Source organism: Fusarium keratoplasticum, chromosome 3 (genome assembly GCF_025433545.1).
Source record: "Fusarium keratoplasticum isolate Fu6.1 chromosome 3, whole genome shotgun sequence".
Taxonomy (NCBI): Eukaryota; Fungi; Ascomycota; class Sordariomycetes; order Hypocreales; family Nectriaceae; genus Fusarium; species Fusarium keratoplasticum.
The window spans coordinates 1,967,073-1,986,475 of NC_070531.1; the positions used below are offsets into that span (position 1 = coordinate 1,967,073).

The 19,403-nt window shown below is 53.3% G+C and overlaps 3 protein-coding genes across 3 annotated transcripts; all 3 read right to left on the minus strand.

The window, feature by feature from the left end:
• Window positions 1–63: 63 nt before the first annotated feature.
• NCS57_00399300 (uncharacterized protein) lies at window positions 64–1,092 on the minus strand (the record flags this gene model as incomplete). Its single annotated transcript, XM_053053970.1, has 3 exons — window positions 64–743; window positions 794–1,009; window positions 1,071–1,092. 3 exons carry the CDS (start codon window positions 1,090–1,092, stop codon window positions 64–66), a joined length of 918 nt encoding a protein of 305 aa, XP_052916130.1.
• A 2,662-nt stretch (window positions 1,093–3,754) lies between these two features.
• On the minus strand, window positions 3,755–6,245 carry NCS57_00399400 (uncharacterized protein; the record flags this gene model as incomplete). The annotated part of the gene is made up of 2 exons (XM_053053971.1): window positions 3,755–3,855; window positions 3,911–6,245. The coding sequence occupies 2 exons, from the start codon at window positions 6,243–6,245 to the stop codon at window positions 3,755–3,757; spliced, it is 2,436 nt and encodes an 811-aa protein (XP_052916131.1).
• A 7,413-nt stretch (window positions 6,246–13,658) lies between these two features.
• On the minus strand, window positions 13,659–14,795 carry NCS57_00399500 (F-box domain-containing protein; the record flags this gene model as incomplete). Its single annotated transcript, XM_053053972.1, has 1 exon — window positions 13,659–14,795. The coding sequence occupies exon 1, from the start codon at window positions 14,736–14,738 to the stop codon at window positions 13,659–13,661; it is 1,080 nt and encodes a 359-aa protein (XP_052916132.1). The 5' UTR covers window positions 14,739–14,795.
• Between the last annotated feature and the right edge of the window lie 4,608 nt (window positions 14,796–19,403).

The following is a 19,403-nucleotide window of genomic DNA, read 5'->3' on the forward strand; positions in this document are numbered from 1 at the left end:
GGTCCCAAAGTTCATTCATTCCCTGAACGCCTCGTCATAAACCATCGCTACCCAGAAGGTCGCTTACTGACCGCCACGGAGACGGAGCACAAGGTGAAGGGTCGATTCCTTCTGAATGTTGTAGTCAGAGAGGGTGCGACCGTCTTCCAGCTGCTTACCAGCGAAGATAAGTCGCTGCTGGTCGGGGGGGATACCCTCCTTGTCCTGAATCTTCGACTTCACATTGTCAATGGTATCGCTGGACTCGACCTCCAGAGTGATGGTCTTTCCGGTGAGAGTCTTGACAAAGATCTGCATACCACCACGCAGACGAAGAACCAGGTGCAGAGTGGATTCCTTCTGGATGTTGTAGTCGCTGAGAGTTCGGCCGTCCTCGAGTTGCTTGCCAGCGAAGATAAGTCGCTGTTGGTCAGGAGGAATTCCTTCCTTATCCTGAATCTTCGACTTCACGTTATCGATGGTGTCGGACGATTCCACCTCGAGGGTGATGGTCTTTCCAGTGAGAGTCTTGACGAAGATTTGCATACCACCACGAAGGCGGAGAACGAGGTGGAGGGTGGACTCCTTCTGAATGTTGTAGTCGGCGAGGGTTCGGCCATCCTCAAGCTGCTTGCCAGCAAAGATCAGACGCTGCTGGTCCGGGGGGATGCCCTCCTTGTCCTGGATCTTCGACTTGACGTTGTCGATCGTGTCGGAAGACTCCACCTCGAGGGTGATAGTCTTACCCGTCAGGGTCTTGACGACTGCGGGATGTTAGTTTGAGCGGTAGAACGACGGTGATAAAGAAACTTACAAATCTGCATACCACCACGGAGGCGGAGGACGAGATGGAGGGTGGACTCCTTCTGGATGTTGTAATCGGAAAGGGTGCGGCCATCCTCAAGCTGCTTGCCGGCGAAAATCAGGCGCTGCTGATCAGGAGGGATGCCCTCCTTGTCCTGAATCTTCGACTTGACGTTGTCGATAGTATCCGAGGACTCAACCTCGAGGGTGATGGTCTTGCCCGTCACTAGAGCATCATGGTCAGTATCATTGCGCTACCGAAGTGGCGGAGACGCGAGGTGACTTACGAGTCTTGACGAAGATCTGCATGATGGCGGTGTTGTGCGGATGTCTTGGGAGGAAATGTAGTCGTTGGGATGATGTGGTATCGTGAAGATGAGTCGCAGGTCTCGTCTGCAAAAAAGTCTGAGATGAGAGTGAGTGTTGGAGGAAGAAAGAAAGTTAGAGTTGAGGAGAGGCGGTCGGGTTTATGTAGTAGAGAGGTGTGCCTGTTTGTTTGATAATCAAGCGGGCAACCGGCGGGCAGGGAAGGTGTGAGGGGGGCGCAGTTACCGGATTACGCCTACGAGTGACGAACAACAAGGCAGGCGTGCTCTGTTCTCTGTTCCGGGGGCGGATGATTCACTGAGGCCAATCAGGCTTCGCCAAGGGAAGGCTCCAGAAACTTGGAGCAGGCTGCAGGGCCCCACCACCCGTTCTAGGTACTTGAGCTGCAAGCGAATGCAGGGTGAAACCAGAGGTAGCCGCTACTTTGTCACTGGTATCTTATCGCCCGTGTGGGGCCTCCGACGCCGAAAGACTGATGTCAGAATAAAGGCATGAATCTGGCTTGTTCGAGGAAGCTCCGGAAGAGTCTTTGAAATGCAGCTACAAAGCACAATAGCCGCAAAGAGAAAAATCTGTTCACGACAATTGCCCAGCCGAAAACGTGGGGGGAACTACTCGCCTATTGTGCCCGTCATGGATGGATGGGTACAGTAGCACTCGTTGGCAGTCACCGTCTTATCCAGCCAGAGCCTGGAACCTGTGATTCACCATCACCCGACGCCAGCGGCCGGGCGCCGCAGTGGAGTGGCGGGGCCCAGACGGCGTCCCTGTCGCCACTTTACCCCGGGAAAGGCCAAAAGCAATGCATGGTTGAATGCTTCAACTGACTGCCATTCGACAGCGAACCGCATCTGATGCTCGGCTGAGATGATAGCCGCTTCTGTAGCAGATGATCACTGCCCCAAGTCCCAGGAACCAAGCTTTTTGGCTCAGGAACAGAAAACGCTTCCAATCTGAGATCCCGGATTCCAGTCGCGGCGGTGGAGACGGCCTCGGGAACAAGAGACACAAACTCATGCCAGACAGACAGCGACCGCAGCCTGCTACGCCGAACTCGTCATGTCAGCCTGAACCCAAAGAGCGATAGCCCAGGCGGTGCGGGGTCATCGACTCTGCCACCCTCTGAATCCGGTCTCCTCGGCGTTCGCGACGTCATCGGCCAACGAATTGCGTCCGTGGGGACCCTGTTCTCTTAAGAAAGCCAACACCATGTTCCTGCTGCCCCTGTTTCGCCCTTCGGCCTTGCTCCGCAGCGAGAGAACGAGGTTGGGCGACCTTCCGGAAACAAACGACAGACAATCGGGAAATGATGGCATGCAATTTTTTTTTTCTCGCGCATCTCTTTGCTCAAGTCTTTGCGATATCAAGCGCCGATTGCGCCGCGTCGCGAGTCATCACGTCTTATCAAACCCCGCCCTCTGCTGTAGCCAACCTCTTTGGAATCCGTGGGTGCACCACCAGACGCTAAGTTCGATAACGCCTTGTCCACCAGAGTCCAGCTGATGCTGTAGCTCGATGCACTTTTCCGTTTGCCCATCAAGCTCCCTCAACAAGCAGATATCAGGGTGCCATTGAATTGCCGACTGCTAATGTCTTAGATACGCCATCTCGTGATCCTTTGGGCATGTTTCAGCCCATGTTTTCACTGTCAACCTAACCAGCCTACCAGCGTTGCATCCACCGGTTGCTCCGTGTCAGCAGATGCATACATATGCTTCAACCCACGTGCGGTGTGTTGCTTGTCTCGTTTTCTCAACGTGTAGTCTCTTGGCTTGAACATACAGCCATCGATCCGACGGTCTCAAACACGTTCAGGGGTCACCGCCCCAATACCCAGGATATCGCTCTCGTAAGGGATCTGCAAACAGTCACATCGTCAGGAAACAATCACTTGCTATCTCTGTGCCATGATCATGGAGTAAATCCTCCCTTCACTTCAGTCACCTTCATAATCGACAAAGTCGAGGGAGACTGAGAGTTGGGAACTGTAAAATTCAATATTCTCGTGGCAGCGCTACAGCACTTGCCTAGCAATATGAGCCGTTTTTTGTAACTATCCCAAGAATCCCGTTATCAAACACGCAAGTAAAACAATGTCCGCTCCGCTCTGCTGCCCTGTGTCGAAGGTCCTGCCCACTTGAGCTCACCAACGCCCTAGTAATTTCACGAGCACCTCCCTCTTCATGTAGGCTCATACATAGCCATGCAATATCTGTCATTTCCTCAAATGCCTCATCGTCAAACATGATCCCATAAAAACACCGCAGAAGGGTGGGATGCGCTCGTCTGCATGATACGTCTCCCCCTCTCTCAAGAGTAAAAAAAAATGTTGTAAAAGAACTAAAACGCTCTGTCTTCTTCAAGTCATACATTCGTAGAAGAAAGTCATAAGAAGGTCGTAACACATCTTCCCGTGTCAGGTAACTTCGTGTTGTTGTTGAGGCGGTGACCAGCCGTGAGAGAAGGTTAAAGTCGTGTTTCGTATGCTTGAAAGGACAATTCTGGAGGTCGCTGTCGACCAAGATTGAAGAAATCTTGCCAACGCTATCGCTGTGATCAAAACAAATGCAAACAAAGGAAAGGGTGGGCGCCACAATGGGGCCCAGTCATGTCCTGCGACAGCAGTGTTTATCAAGTGAGGAATCTAGTTGGCCCGGATAACAAGCTTGGACAGGAACTTGTTGGACAGGGAGTCGAAGTCGTATCGGTCAAACTTGGACTCCTTGCGGGTACGGAGATAGGCCTCTGTCATGGGTATTAGTATACAAGACCATACACTGAGAAACTATTGATAACATACCGTGCTTGATGACATGCTGTCGCACTTCAGTCATAGCCTCGCAGACGGAGACGTTGTTGTGAAGCAGGTGGCCGTGCTTGCGGGTGTCCCAGTCGGTGAAGGCAGGAAGCTTCTGGGAGATGGCGTGGAAGAGACCCACAATCACACCAACAGGGGTGGTCTCCATGTCGGTACAGAACTTGTTCACGGCGACGGGGTCGGGGACGCGGTAGTGGCAGTCAAACTGCATCTCCTCCCACACGGCGAGCAGGATGGAAGCAATCATGAAGATGGTAGGCCAGTTCTTCATCTTCTCACCGCTGTAGACTCCAGAGTACAGGGCAGAGAGCTCCTCAAGGATGTCCTTCTGGAGCTCACGCCACATGTCGGCAAGGGCGCACTTGATCTGGAAGTTGATCATGACGGGTGCGACGGTGCGGCCGTAGTACTTGGAGTCCTCGTCGTCGATCTGTCCGTCCAGGTTAACCTCAGATCCTTGGTTCTCAACCATGGTGATGTGCATGGTGAGGTTGTAGGCAAGGACAAGCTTGAGCGCCTTGCGGATGACAGGCATCTTCTCCTTGACGTAGTAGCGATGAGCAGTCTTGAGGATCTCAGTGATGAAGGGAGTGCCCTCGAAGTGGTCATCGATGAAGTCCTCAAAGGGGCCATCAATGTGCTTGTCGAGGTACTCGGAGAGAGCATCGAGACGGATACCCTCAGCTCCAACATCGAGCTTCTCAGTGCGGGTCTCAAAGTCAATGGGCTCCTGGTCGGTCAGGGTAGACTCAACCCAGTCAACTGAGAAGCAGCTGTCGTCGGCGACAAAGACCTCGCGAACCATGACAGGGAGAGCGAAACCATAGCCGTGGGTGATCCACATGAGGGTCTCCTTCTGGGCGAAACCCTTGACGTTGTAGACAGAGACGCCACGGTCCATGTGCCTCTCGTAATCGGCCTTCCAGTCCTTCATGAAGTAACCAATATCCTTGATGTCGATGCGAGTGCAAGGAACCTGCCACAGGCGAGCGTGCGAAGGCTGGCAACCAGCGCAAGGTTCTCCCTTGTCGCACGTCTTCTTGAGGAACTTGCATCGCAGGCAAGCTCGCAGCTTTCTTATCTCGCTGGCTTGCTTTCGCTGCTCAGGCAAGAGGGGTCCCTTTCTGCGGCCAACCTTCTTCTCAACAGTGCCGTCCTTCTTGCCATTGGAAATGCGACGGACAACGGGCTTGGTGGCCTTGGCAATTGGGCTCTTGCGAGGACCAGAGTTCCTGCGGGTGGTGCTGCTGGGGGGAGAGGTCGATCCGGCGCCGCTGCCAGGGCTGTGACGGCTTGACGAAGGCTCCGACTTGATAGGCGCGGGAGCCACGGGAGCGGGGGCAGGGGCGACGGTGTCGTGGTTGTGGTTGTGACCATCACCAGCGAAGCAGTTACGGTGGTTACCAGCGTCGACATATCCGTCCGACTCGGGGGAGAAGGGAGAGTAGGGGAATGGTGCGATCTCCTCGAAGCTGCCAAAGTCCATGGAATTGGCGCCATCAGAAGAGTCGGAGTTAGTCCTCAGGTGGAGGGTCTGGGAGGGGTTGAAGATGGCGGCGCCCTGAGCGTGAGCCTGCTGGAACTGGTCAAAGTTGGGCTGATTCCAGTCCACCATGGCCCAGCCTTCACCTGAGGACGAAGGAAGGGATAGCACCTCCAAATAGGTACCGGTAGGCGAGTTGCTTCCAACACTATCGAGACGGGGCAGACCATCCATCTGCAGAGTGCTCTGGAACTCCTGCCAATTCTCCATTCCGGTGCTCGGCCATTGAACTGCTTGCGTAGGGTCGTCCATGGTAGGCATGGCGCTGAATGTCGACTCAAGTAGGTTGGCCTGCAGAGCGGCCTGGGTCGTCGGGGGAAGATAGTCGAGGGGGTTGGGCGACTGGAAGCTGGTGGGGAATGGGTTGAAGCTCATGAGGGCCGCATCTTGAATGAACTGGGTCATGTCAGGAGCAGCCAGTTGCTGCTGCTGCTGCTGCTGTTGCTGAAGAGCCCAGTCGGTCAAGGGGTTCGCGGTCGGCTGGAAAGGCGACTGTTGTAGTGGCGAGTGCTGGCTGTGCGGGCTGGCGGACTGGGAAAGAGGCGAAGACTGATGCTCCTCGGGACTGAGCGAGGCATGGCCGTGAGAGTTGTTGGAGGCCATGTCGAGCGGAACGGCCCAGTTGCGAGCGTTGTTGGGCATGATATTGGAGGCGGCCGAAGGACTCGAGTGGGTTGTGGCGGTCGAGTATGACTGGTAGGCAGCGCGATCCCGGTGGTCGTAGGTCAGATCCAGATAGGCATCACCCCCGCCGTTGTTGAAGTCGAAGGACATTCTGGGCAAGAGGCAGAAGGGGAGCGGAGCGGGAGGAGAGGCGGAAGATGCTAGTATTGTAGGAACAGAGCGGACGACACCGCTCTTTCGTGAAGTCCCTGAAGAGGTGAAGGGAGGAGGTTTTGGAGCAGATGGAGAAGGAGAAGACTGCTGGAGACGCTGAAAGGCGGGTTAACCATGGGCTATGCCGCGACTTGGTCTCGCTGCAGTGGGCGGTTGTCGATGGGGGGAAGAAGCGGTGAAGCGTCGTCCAGCCCCAGCCGGGACATGCAGCCAATGGGCGCCGCCAAGCCACCTCGAAGCACCCACCAGGGCGCCCACTCACTAAGCGGCCACTGAGCAGCCGCTGAATAGCCCGCTAAACTCATCCGCTGGAGGACGCACCCGACCCGCTGAAGGGAAGGGACCACACCCCGGAACCCTTTTGCTGCAACCTTCCTGCGCCCCATGTGGAGGCGCTCGGCCAATGGGGGTCGATGGCTGGGCGAAGTAATGCACTGTGAGCTCTAGGGCGAGTACAGTGCATAGAGCGCCTGACGCCCTGTACAACTGTCAGAGCGGTCGCACTAGGGAGGCCACAACTTGTTGACAGCGGCAAACACGACCACGGTATCCCCAGCACAGTGCGCACAGTCCACCTTCCCGACCACCTCAACAGCCGCGGCCGCCGCCAAACGTCCGAGGGTCGTGATCCAGTCCCCGATCGAGTCCACCTGAGGCCGATTTACTTGACTTGATTCAAGAACTCGGCCTATCGCAACAAACAAGGTTCTAAACAGGGACCAAACCCAGGGCACATGGGCCAGCCATCGACATCCACCAAAATAGCCCCTTCCCACTTGGTCCTCAATCCCGTCCGTGTCGAAAAGTCACGATATGCAGCGGGGCGCCTCGCCAGCAGATCCGTCGCGGCCATTTATCGATGCAGCTGCATCGAGCGCGGGTAGTTTGCAGATGGCGATGGAGCTCTGTCCCTGACTGGCCCTCATTGAGTGTGCCTCGTTTCTCAGATCCGCCCGAGGCGTCGCCCTGGACCTGCACACAGATGAGGATATTATCAGATTACCATGGCAAGACGGGTTCGCACCATTACGCCATCTTGTTTCTCGAGTCCCCCAACCTCCGGATTGAGGCCAGCCTCGGCTGCATTGTTCAACTAAGGATTCAGGGCCGGAACTAGCACAGTGCGCTAGGCGCCATAGCTCAGGTCCTCCACTCGCAATACACCCTTTTCAGAGGTCACTAGCTGGGTCGCGCACTGTGCCTCCGCACTGTCCCGCGGTCCCCTGGAGGGGCTCACATCCATCCATCAAACTTGGCCGTCAACGCCGTCGTATCCCGCCCACCTCACCTTGCAGCAGCGTATCGTTACAGCACAGGCTGCATTGGCGTGCAACAGTCTTCATCGTGGCGAACCTGTACCGGCCTATATTACCCTGACTGCGGATGCCAAATCCCTTTGGCTTTAATCGGCCTCTTGTCATGCCTGTTCTGGCCTCGGGCTCCTGCACGTCGCGCATCAAACTACTCCACCAATCTGCCATCGTGTGTTGCAGTTTTTGGTGATTAGCTCGCCCACGCCGAGTCGCTCCAAGACATGTCCGTCACGGCGCTCCGGTCCGCCACGCAAGTCATCCCCAACTGGTTCGCGGCGGTAAGCCACATGCTGATGGACGCACAACCGTCGCGGGCTGGCCCTCTGGTGTCTTGAGGCTTGGAATGCACCGCAAAGCTGCACGTGTGAGGGTGTGCTCCTTTGTACCATGTACTCTGGTACCCTGCGAGGTGGACAGTTTAAGCAGGAGAATGCGGCCTTGCGACTCCGTCCGATTCGAGTCCAGTTCTCGAGGTCCCTGAAAAACTGAGGCGCGATGGGCCAGGATCGACACGGAGTCTCGGAGCAGGGGAACTCGGCTGTTGTTGTTTCGTGACTCGGGCGGTAAATCGCTCGACAGACCATGGCCAGCCATCTCCAGAATGAGAGGCACCGTCAGCGACCAGCCTTCGAACCCTTGCTCGAGGGGGTTCACTTGCAAAAAGGCAGAGAGACCGACGGTGCACAGTGTTGGTCGGCTCAGACTCCACCAGGGTCGCACAAACCTTGCTCTACCGTCGATCCCGCTCTATTTCCCAAGAAGCCCCCATCCATCTGTCTGTCACCTTGGCCGTCTGAGACCTGTGCTCGTGATGCACTGCCAGCGAACACGTCAAAGATGGGTGCAGAGACACCTCCATCCAAGCACGGCAGCCAATCAGGGGGCTATCCTCTGGCAAAATCTAGTCTCGATTCCTGTTCCGGATCTGCACGATATGTCCGCGCATGTGAGTTAATGCGGTAAATCGTTCCTCAGTCTTTGTCCTCTGCAAGCTCGTGGCCTGTCCTTCTCTTACAGATGGTTGATCCATCACCAGGAGGAGGAGGCATCCGGTCCTCCAGCAGCCTTGACACGAACCTACAGTATGCCCACGGTTCTCCACCGTCAAAGTGGCTATACTATCGTGAAGCCTGCCAAGCCTGACACGAGGTCGCAACATTCTGACTGAACAAGTACGGTTGACGCAACTCGAAGCTCGCTTGCGCTTGAGTGACCGGGTTCCCCAGGCTTGCATCCTCGCGAGGAACAGAGGCGAGCCCTGGAATCAGAAAGAGCCTGATGGGCTCATACCGCAACCGCCGACAAGGGCATCTCTGCGGCGGGCAGACTGGAGAACCTGGGCCACGATCTCGGAGTATGTCGTGCGCAACAAGTGCCTCTGAGGTGCACATATCGACTGCAGACAAAGCAGCTGGCGGCACCCACATGCGGCATCGATGACATCTCGAGCGCGAGGGTGCATCTGCGATATCCAGGAAGCAAGGAATTGCCGGCCACACACAAGAGTATCAGGTCAATGCACTGCATGGTGTCGTGCTCGTCAGCCACGCACCGCGTTGGCCAACCTCTCCCCGGAGTTGTGAAGCAGTGGTCACCTGGTGTCTGTGTGTCTTGCCTCTCGAGATAGCAGCACAAGGCTTAGAGACACCACGCACAGTCTGGCCTGCGATCCGGCCGGCGGATCGCCCGTTCATGTTGCAACACGAGCCGTGATGGTGATGTCAGCACCTCCCCACGCCGGGAGTGGACAACGATAGTATCATCAGTTGAGAGCATGACCCTTCAGGAACGCCCATGGCTCGTGGCTCATCCCAAGCTAACCACCCCCTCTTCAGCTGCCCTGTTCCATATCAATCTCTGACCTTCCCCTGATTGCTTGACCGCATCTATGACCAGGGTGCTCCCGCGAGATCCTAGCTGCTTTCCGTGTGCACGTCTCACCTGGTGGTGGCACGCCTTGCACGCCTCCCTCTAGTCCAAGAAGGATCTGCGTCCTTATTCCTCCGAGAATGGAGGATGGGAGATGGGGAATGGGATAGCAGCAGACGGCGCGCGCCTAGGGGATTGAAGCGCTTCATGCGGATGAGCTGCTCCTCTCGAGCGAGCGTCCTCAACAGAATGAATGCCCATCTCCGACCTGGTTCAGACTTGGCCCCGAGTCAGGCCAGAGAGGCGTACGTGCGCCAGTAGCCCCTCCAATAGTCCTGGGTTACGTTGGAGACCCTGCAGATCCCCTCATGATAGACAGGTAGGCAGGCATAGGCAGACCAGGTTTGGCTGCCATGCAGTCGTCGAGTCGAGTCCAAACAAAACAAAGGCGAGACAGGCAGACAGCCTCGACCCGACGTTGACGGTGCCTCTCGCGCGTCCCCAGCAAAAAATATGGATGTCAGCCGCATCGCAGCTCGATCCACTGTCAGTTGGTGGCCAACCAGCAATTTTCTTCCCATCAGGCCATTTCTGCTGCAGGGGGAATTCGAAGGCTTGGAGATGGCTCCCGGGAACAACCGCCGTCTCTTTTGGCGGCCGACGCCGACGAAAGATAGACGCCTCGCTCGTTTGATCTAGTATCGACAACCGAGGAAGAGCCAGAGATAGTCTCGCTCTACGTTTGATTAATCCCTCTCTCTCTATGATATGCCGCATGTTACTGCAGCACGATACTACAGTACATAGTACGTTTGCTATCCAAGTCCGAGCCTCCGACGTCAACTCCACACGGGCTCCGACGGGCATTCCCCACTGCAAACATGGACCGTGTGTCGACATCTCCTTTGGGATCTCTGAGGGATTGCATAGTTGGCAGGTCTAGTCGAGGATCTCATGGTGTAGGCGATTTCGTCGCTCCTCGAGTTGCCAGAGCAAGCAGGTCATCCATTCTGTCTTGCAACGTCCAAGACAAGTCTAGGCATGACATACCACAATACAGTACTATACAAAGGTCAAGCTTGAGCTGCTTTACTTGGGTATTCATTGAGCCTTTCGGCAGACTCGGACTTGGAAGTCTGGCTCAGACCGGACAGCTCATGATAGTGAGCGGTGGGATGATTGAAGCAACAGCTGACATCACGACTAACATGCTTCCAACCACGAGTCCAATGTTGTGGGCTACATACAGGTAAGAGAAACGTCAACATGCCAATGTGAGCAAAGTGCCGAGACCATTCGTCGCGTTGAAGCACTTCTCGCGTGTTGACAAGACACGCCTTCTTTATAACACGCCTTCCACGCTTGAGGCATAAACACTCGTTGGTATCAAGATCAGTGATCCAAGACCAACGGCCTCACTGATAGCAGACTGACATGTCACGTTATTTCCAAAAACAAGATCAGGCTCTGGCATTCAGGCTTTCAAAGACACACGCATCTCGCCACGAGGCACGGCACGCACCGTCCCCATGTCTTAGTGTCACAAGCAAGCAAGATAGACGCTCGCGCTTCATGCCCAAGCAGTGGAGTTTTACCTCGTGCTGGTGCAGAGAACAGGTCGCATCGTCAACGGTCCAAAATGGTGTAGATGCGGCCGCCCATGGCTGCTGCTGCTGCTGCTGAAAAACTTCAGATAGGTAAGGTATGATGATGTCAAGCTAGCCACGTCACCAAGCGCTCAACGACAGATGCATGAGCGTCGAGTCGGCCTGGGTTACATTACATAGGCAGGTTGCCAGGATGGGACCGTCTCGGTTGAAATCCCCATGCTAGGATTCTCGGCCGAGTCTGGATCCTCTTACTCTCGAGACCCTCTTTATTCTTGGGCGCTTACTGAGCGTGCTCCTCCTTGGTGAAGCGCGGCATCAGATACTTTTTTTTGACGTGTTTGCTTCCATACATAGACGCTAACTCTGCGGTGTTGTCCTCACCTGCAGACGTTGGGCTCCGCAGGCAAGAAACGATGTGATGCGATTCCGGAGTGATCTTGACTCACCGTCATTGTGACTCTATTGATGAAAGGCAACTTGAGCGAAGTCGGCGAAGGGACTCTCGTGGCAAGTTACAGGAGACAGCTCCAGTTGACGATGGAATATGGTCGTTACTGAGACTGACGACTGCAAATGTTGCCCATCACTTACGGGTAGTAAATCTAACAGTTGGGTTCTGAGAGCCTGTGTTATTCTCCTCATCAACACTCCCGTCCCTCGACTTCATCTTGAACCGTGCTTGACTCATCTTCCTCGGGAACCTCTTGCTCCCCCTGATCTTAGTCGCACCTCTCTTTCTCTTTACGGAACACTCACATTCATGTCATGATCTCTATTCTCTCCTTCTCGCTCCTTTGCCTTTCTTGTTCTTGCAAAGCAGCCTGCCCCTGACCGGAGCTTTCAACTTCTCAGTTGCTTTCCCGAGACCCTTTTTACTCTCCAGTTTCTTTCCCCTGAATCTTAATTTCCATGTTAGTGGTCGCAACTCTCGCCCTCTTCTCGTTGCCAGACTTCTTCGCATTCACTCTGGAAAGTTGCTTTGTAAGGCAAGTGTCCATATATTCACACTCGTCCTTATTCCTCCCGTCTAACTTCTCCCTAATCATGCTGGCAAAATTTAAACGCAGCTTTGTTAGCCTGGTAGTAACTTTTATTGCAGATAGAGAACCTTGCCAAGGTGTGTGATGTTTCAGTCTTCGCCTACCCTCCGAAACCCGTCCAGCCAGCCATCTTAGACCACCAGCACGGTCGATTGCAAGTGTATAAGCCAAGGCTGTAACAGGGGTTGAATTATCTGGTGTTCAATGTCCTCAGCTCGCTCTAGCTTCTGAGTAGCGCTGGAACATCTGCGTTGGCTGGTTCGGGTTACCCAGATGCGCGTCCAGAAACCCGGAGCGTCGGCTGTACCACGCCTTGTTCGCTGCCTTCTTCTGAACAGTCCATGCTTTTAATGAGATAGACGAGTCCAGCCAGGGCTTGGACCTCAGAACCCTGGGTCGTTGGGTATGACTGGCTGTCCTTGCCTGTGGGACTGATCAAGACGGTATCCAAGGAGGCGTCGAGGCCAAGCCTTATTCAACCACACTCGTCCACTCGTGTGATTCGTAGCTTCAAGGAGCATCTCATTTCTCGTTCGAGGTGAATACACAATTGGAAATGCCAACAATCTCGAATGCACCGAGCGTAGGGCTTCGTAGTGATGCGAACGTGATGGATATAGACGACGAGGTAGGATCGCGTAACTTGGAACCTATCAATGTCAACAATTTTGCATTGGTTGCATTCCCAATCGAAGAATTACCAACTTCACGCTTCCATGTTCCCCGTTTGTGCTAGGAACCGGGCAAATAAGAGTGACAGGAGGCTTCGCGGAACAAGGTAGTTTAACAACCTCCTCGAGAACTAGTGCCCAGACCTAACATTACGCATTATGTTAACATAATAATAAAAACGGACTACATAATCCTCTCTCAGTGCCCAATCACTATGTTCCCTTCGACCAAGATGAAGGGTTGTCAGTATCACTGTAGTATCATCCAAAAGTATCACCTAGAGACCTCGGGCCATTCGCAAGACACGGTAGAACTTCAAAGTTAGGTAATTCAGCTTTATTGACTCGCGACAGGATATAATGCTGTAAAACATGACAACAAGCTGGCTGAATGCAAAAGAACCATACCGGAAACAACCTAAACCAACAGAGTTGAGAGGTATATAACATGGAAACCAGATATGCAAGTCCACCAGAAAAGCGAATGAAAATGGCTAAATGTCGTCGAAAGTTGTCTGCAACAATCAGTAGGAGTGGATATATAACGGTCATAACACACAAATCTCATCGCCTCGACGCCATCCCAGGTGGTATTTTGAGGAACACGCGTGGCATACATGTGTCCAGGAGTAGTAGATCAGGGTATCTCAGGGCTTCGGGTCTTGCTCATGGGCAAGACCCGGCAGAGGAGGAGCAGCAGCTGATGCGGCAGGCATCAGCGGCGCGGTAGAGGGACAGCTACGCTGTCAAGAGTGGTTTGGGCACTGGGACGTAGAATGGAAGCGCGGCGGCGCCAGATTGTCCGTCCCAGGCATGGTTATCATCATCATCATGGGTCGCCCTTTTTTCACGACAAGCACTGGCCTACGAGACGACGGACACCATAGCATTGGCGTGCGTGCTCCATGAAGCCATCGGCGGACCACAGACGAGTCAGTATGGCAAGAAGTGGACGGTACGGACCAACACCTGATGGAACGAGTTCTGACAGCGTGCTCTCCGGTAGCGCACCTTGCATGTAATGTCCGTACGTGACGAGGCAGCCCTGGCACAGGTGGCCATTCTCGACGCCAGAATCAGTCAGGGACGGGAAGCGAATGGAGGCCATGCCGCCAAAATCATCTTCCACGACCTCAGCCTTTCGTGGCAGTCGCGACATATCGCAGGCCGGGGGCTCCAGAGGGGCCTCGTGGAAGTGCCTAAACATGCCGAGGACTCTCGGGGTCATGTTGGCAGCGCGGAACTTGGGCCTCAGCTCGGCCAGCTTCTCGGGGGAGCCGTGGACTTGGAGGGCGAGCTGCTTGGCCTGCTTGACGCTAACCAGGTGCTCAACTTGCTTGTGGGCGAACTGGAATCTCAGACCAAAAGTCCCCGGGATGCTATGCATGAGGGGGATCTGTTCCAGGTCGTTATCTGTGAGAGCAAAGCACTGCTTTGCTAGGGTTGGGGTTGTCATGCGGAAGGCCTGGTTCTCGTACAGGCACTCGAAGCAGACTCTCTCGCAAGTGGGCAAGAACAGGAATCCGCCAAAGTAGTGGCACGAGACGCATCTGCTCTGGTGGAGAGCCTGATGAACAAGGGCAGCCGGGTGGTGGCTGACGAGGCGAGTCTTGACTAGGGCCGTGAGGGCCTCGGGGGCATGCTCGATAACATCTCTATAAACGGGAAGATCCTCGACAACGTCCTTTCCCAGAGATGAGGCACGCGAGAGGCGCGAAAGCGACTGAAAGTCGAGGAGATCGAGCACACTGAGCAGAAGCTCCGCTGGGAGGAGGTCCAGCTGGCCCAAAGAAGAACCCCGCGGTTGGCCACTGGCACTGGGCGAGGGGCGAACAGCCTGAGGCAGGCCCCGAATCATTCCCTTGAACTCTGAGGCCTCGGGTCGAATAAGGTGGTGGAAAAGGTTCTGGGGGAGCTCGCTGCACATTGTATTTTTTGGAGGAGAGTCGATTTTCGGTTCGGTTTTTCTGTCTGTAGGCTTTTCTGTGAAGAGTAGTAAATTATTGAAAGAAAAGGACCGATCACTGCCAGGTTAAGAGTGCGGGAAAATAGTTGTGCTGCTTCATGGCCGAGGTTATAGCCCATGTACTTACTCAGCAAAGCGAACCGCTCAGATTCCAGCATTCTCAAAAAAGCAAACTTGATTCAGCAGCGAGGCGAGACGAGACCAGGGCGAGGGATAAAAAAAAAAAAAGAGGGGATTTCCCCATAGTTGCATGTGAAATGGATCCGAGGCGTGGTGTTTGTTTGACCAGGGACATATTGAGGCTCTGGTTTTGGTTCCTTCCTTGATATAAGTCGGATGCAGCGAATTAAGCTTTTGGAAGGAAGCACTGACGTTGGACGGCACCTCCTTCCCTTTTTTTTTTTATGATACCCTCTTGCTTTCTATATACATGATTCTTTTTTTTCTTTTTGCCTTCAAAAAGCGAGGGCACACACATTTTCTCACACACACACACACACACACCTCTTCTTCCCATCCATCTCGCGTATGTGTGGTTGTCGTTGCTATGCAGTGCAGGCGCCCACCCCACGGACCGGCAAGACGATCCGGCCTTCGAGTTCCGGTTCCGCATCCACATCCACCGGAATTCGATTCAGCATATCCGGGGTCAAATCCACCCAATTTTGGTGTTTTTGCTTCTCAGACGTACATATTTGGCTGTAATCGCCATTACAGACATGATGAAGCCTGTTTCAAAGCATCGCACGCTGTCCTTCCCCCTCGTCTGATTGGGGCAAACCGATGATGCTATCCGGTGTCGACCACACCAGCCAAGAGGCATTGAACCGGGCTGACCCCAGTCTCATCGACTCCAAGACACGACAGGACACCTGCGAATATCCCTTCCCTTCCCTTGCGTAACCCCTCACTCTGGGGCCGCATCAAACCGCCCAGACAAGGTGCACACAGACACACACACCAATTACGGCAGGAATCTAGACGTGGAGGTGGCGTCCACAAGACACCCTCCTCATATTGATCTTCATTGCCCCGATGCCACGACTCTTCTGTGCCCATCAAAATGAAGATTCAAGCATTCTATGGAACGCTGGCATCTCTGGGCGGCGCGCGAGAGACGCTGCAATTGGTGATTGCCCTGGTTACACACTCAACAAGCGAGCGAGCTGAGCTGGCCCAACCTAAGCGCCCACCGGGAGATCGTCGCCTCCATCAACCACACGCCGTGTCGTCCGTCTCGTCTGCCGGCCCCTCCTTCGTAAATACGACGACATGTGCCCTACAACAACTCGGCACGACGAGGTTATAATGTTCAATATCCGAGGCACCATTCCTCTGGTTCGCTCGCTCACTTCGCTTCGACTTGCTAAACAAGACAAGCCAGGCAAGAATGTTTTCTTCTCTGATCAATTAATTAATCATTGATCCCTGGATTTGCGCGCTTGCCGCACATGGATCCGTGCCATCCAATGCCATGGTCCATGGATCTCAACCCTCGGACCAAGATTCGCGAGCATGAGCCGAACCGAGATGCCGTTGCGTTGTGGCTTTCATCGCCACCGCCCATCATCCAACGTGTTGATAATGTCATGTCGTAAGCATTCATCTCCCAGATCTTGTCTGCACCTAGATACGACTCCTGCCGCAGTCTTGAGCGCAGAATAATGTCGCATCTCGGCGATTTCCACATAGCGCCCGCGGAACCCCGTTGATACCGGCAATTGCACCCGGACACTTGCTTCTCACGCATACAAAAGCCAACCCAACACTTCCTCGGAATCGAGACACTCAATATATCGGTTGTCGATTCAAGGAGGCGCCCATGCGCTGCCACCTCGGCATCAGATGAGGCTCCGGCTTGCAGGGTTCAGGGTCAGTACACGTAGCGTCCACTAATGACGCTACTGACGAGCTTGACTCTTGTTTTGCTGGAGAGCCGTCGTGAACCGAACGAAAGAGATCCATCGTGGGGTCACGGAACTGTATCACCGCTCCAGATCCCTTCAAGCCCTCTTCCCTGCTCGTCGACCCCAACCTGCCACGTTGGGCCAGCTAACCCACGGGTCAACAAGGTCCGAACTGAAACGACGTAACCTCGGACCATTGTTGCAGCTGTCAGCATATATCCTCCTCAGCCGAGTCGACTGCTTTCTTGCTTTTGCTTGTGAAAAGGGGCCAAACCCACTTTTGAGAGCGTGCAGCGGCATCATCACCATGGAGACTCTTGGCGCTTCACTTCTCCAATTCCGAAATACCCTTGACTCCAAGCGGAGCCTCGACTCCACTGCCTGAAGGCTGGGTCCGGAAACCAATCTGAAAGGAGCCAGGTTTGACAGCTTGAAGTCCACATGTTGAGACTGGAGTACCGTGATGCTCGATGGCTGCTACGCGCAAAGCTATCAAGCTCTCCAACAACTCCAAAAACCCTCAAATAGGAACGTCACACTATATGTGGAACTCCCGCTGCCATACTAGTGTTTACGGGTCGGTGATGAAAGTGCGGATGGGGACAGGGACCATGTAAGTCGACGACGTCCAGGTCTTGGCATGAGTTGTCATATTTAAGATCCTACCCAGACGGCCAAGCTTTCTCTCTATTGGGTTTAGACTTTGGACAACTTGAACAATATGCTCGAAACACCTTCTACGGCCAGCGGAGGAATGCGGGTATGCCCGAGAAGTTCACCGCTCGCGCACGTCAAGTCTCCAACCAGTAGATAATTCCATTGACTAGACTACGTGGACGGATGAATGAGGCATCTTAATGATAAGCTTGACAGTATGTCTTTTATAGGCTTCAGTTTCATGTGATGTTGGGCTTAGCCTCGCTGTTGTGTGCAAACTGCCTCTTTGCTCCTCATGCCTAACACTCCCTCTACCTCTATGTCAAACTGGCCGTAAAGCAACTTGACTCAGCAATACAAAGTCTTCTCTACTTTGTCACACTTTCTATTTCATCTCAACGTTATATGATGTGGGCGAAATGGACATCTCGCAGTCTAACCCCAGAACGTTGACCACCGTTGGTCTGAACTTGTTAAGATATCTTGCGATGAAAGGGGTACAGTCCTAAATTTGACACTTGTTTGTCTCCTACGTCACCCTTCAGTTTTCGCCTCAACTAACGGTGTCTCTAAATCGCCATGTCTTTAGTTGTGAATTGATGTGCTAATAGTTGTTGATCTCGACGGCATCTATTAAAGAAGCCATCGACCACAATAACAAGGAACACAGTTATCAATACATAACATCGTTAAAACCCAACACCTTGGAACACTTTATTCTAGAATATGTTGATGCTGTGACTCCAAGTCGACAGTCATGATATCGAATTTGGTCACGACAGGATCATCCTCTTCTTTACGTGTTGAGTAACACTCTCTCGGGCCAAGTACATCATTGAGTCAAACAAAATTTACAATCAAAGGCAATAGAGAGAGGCCATGGGTAGCCTTCCGCTAGATTACAGCCATCAACCATCCTCTGGTACCCATCTGGTGCTCCTCGAACCCCGTTCTCTCTCAGTTATTGCTATCATGACTACAGAACCATTGCTGTAGCTCAAGCCGATGTCTCTAGGGGAGAACTGTTCATCAAAAATCTTTTCAGCCTATTTATCCTTAATTCCACGTTATACATAGAGATGGCGAGCTCAGCGGTCGCCCTGCTGGAGGTCAGGAGGGGTTTGTGTATGCATATGAGATACAGTGTGTGCTTGTATCAGCAGTAAACACTTTTTTATAATACATGCATTGAAACTAACACATGTGAGTCGTGTTTTTCCCGTCTGCAGGGATATTGGGATCTGTTCATTGTATAATGTTCTCACCAGAGGTCAAGATACCAATCTAGAGCTGCTCTCGTGTTCAACCGATATCGCACCCTTGTTGCACTACCTGCTCAATGATCATATTGAACAGTTCACATAGGCTCGAAATAGTTGTTCCAACATGAAACAACTATATATAGCTACAAAATGAAGGAAAACATCATCTCAAGTGCCTTGCATGGTCGGGAGGTAATATGCTATAGGGTAAGTGACAATCTTCGGGCTGCTCAACTTGATGGATTACTTCGAACGTAGTTTCCTGAATCGATGAGGTTATTGAAATGGAGTAAAATAACGAGTGCCATTGGGACAGAATTCATGCTTGGGGGTCTGATGTGTGGTAGAACATTGCACGAGAGACACAGGAGCGAGAAAATAGCGAGTTCAGAAGTACAATGCCAGACGCATAACCATCGTTGAAAAGCTCAAATCTAGAGAGAAATTCATAGACATAATAAATATGAGATGGGATAACTAAATATTCAAAAAGCATGCCCTCAACTACGAGGCCACCTCTCCCTCTTCCACGAGTGTGTAAATGTCATTCATTCCTATCTTGTCGAGATCGAAGCTTCAACACACAACCCCAAGAGTGTAAGAAAGAACCAATCATGGGTCAACTAGCGTGCACTGGTATTCTCAGGTAAACCGGATAATTGTGCAATGTTAGAGTTGTTTGACTTAGCTACAGGAGCAAGGCTATGAGATGACAGGACTGCGCCAACTCTCATGTGTGAAGCTTTGGCCACGCGTAAACATGAAAGGCAATCTCGAAATGTTTGCCCTAGCCCCCGCAA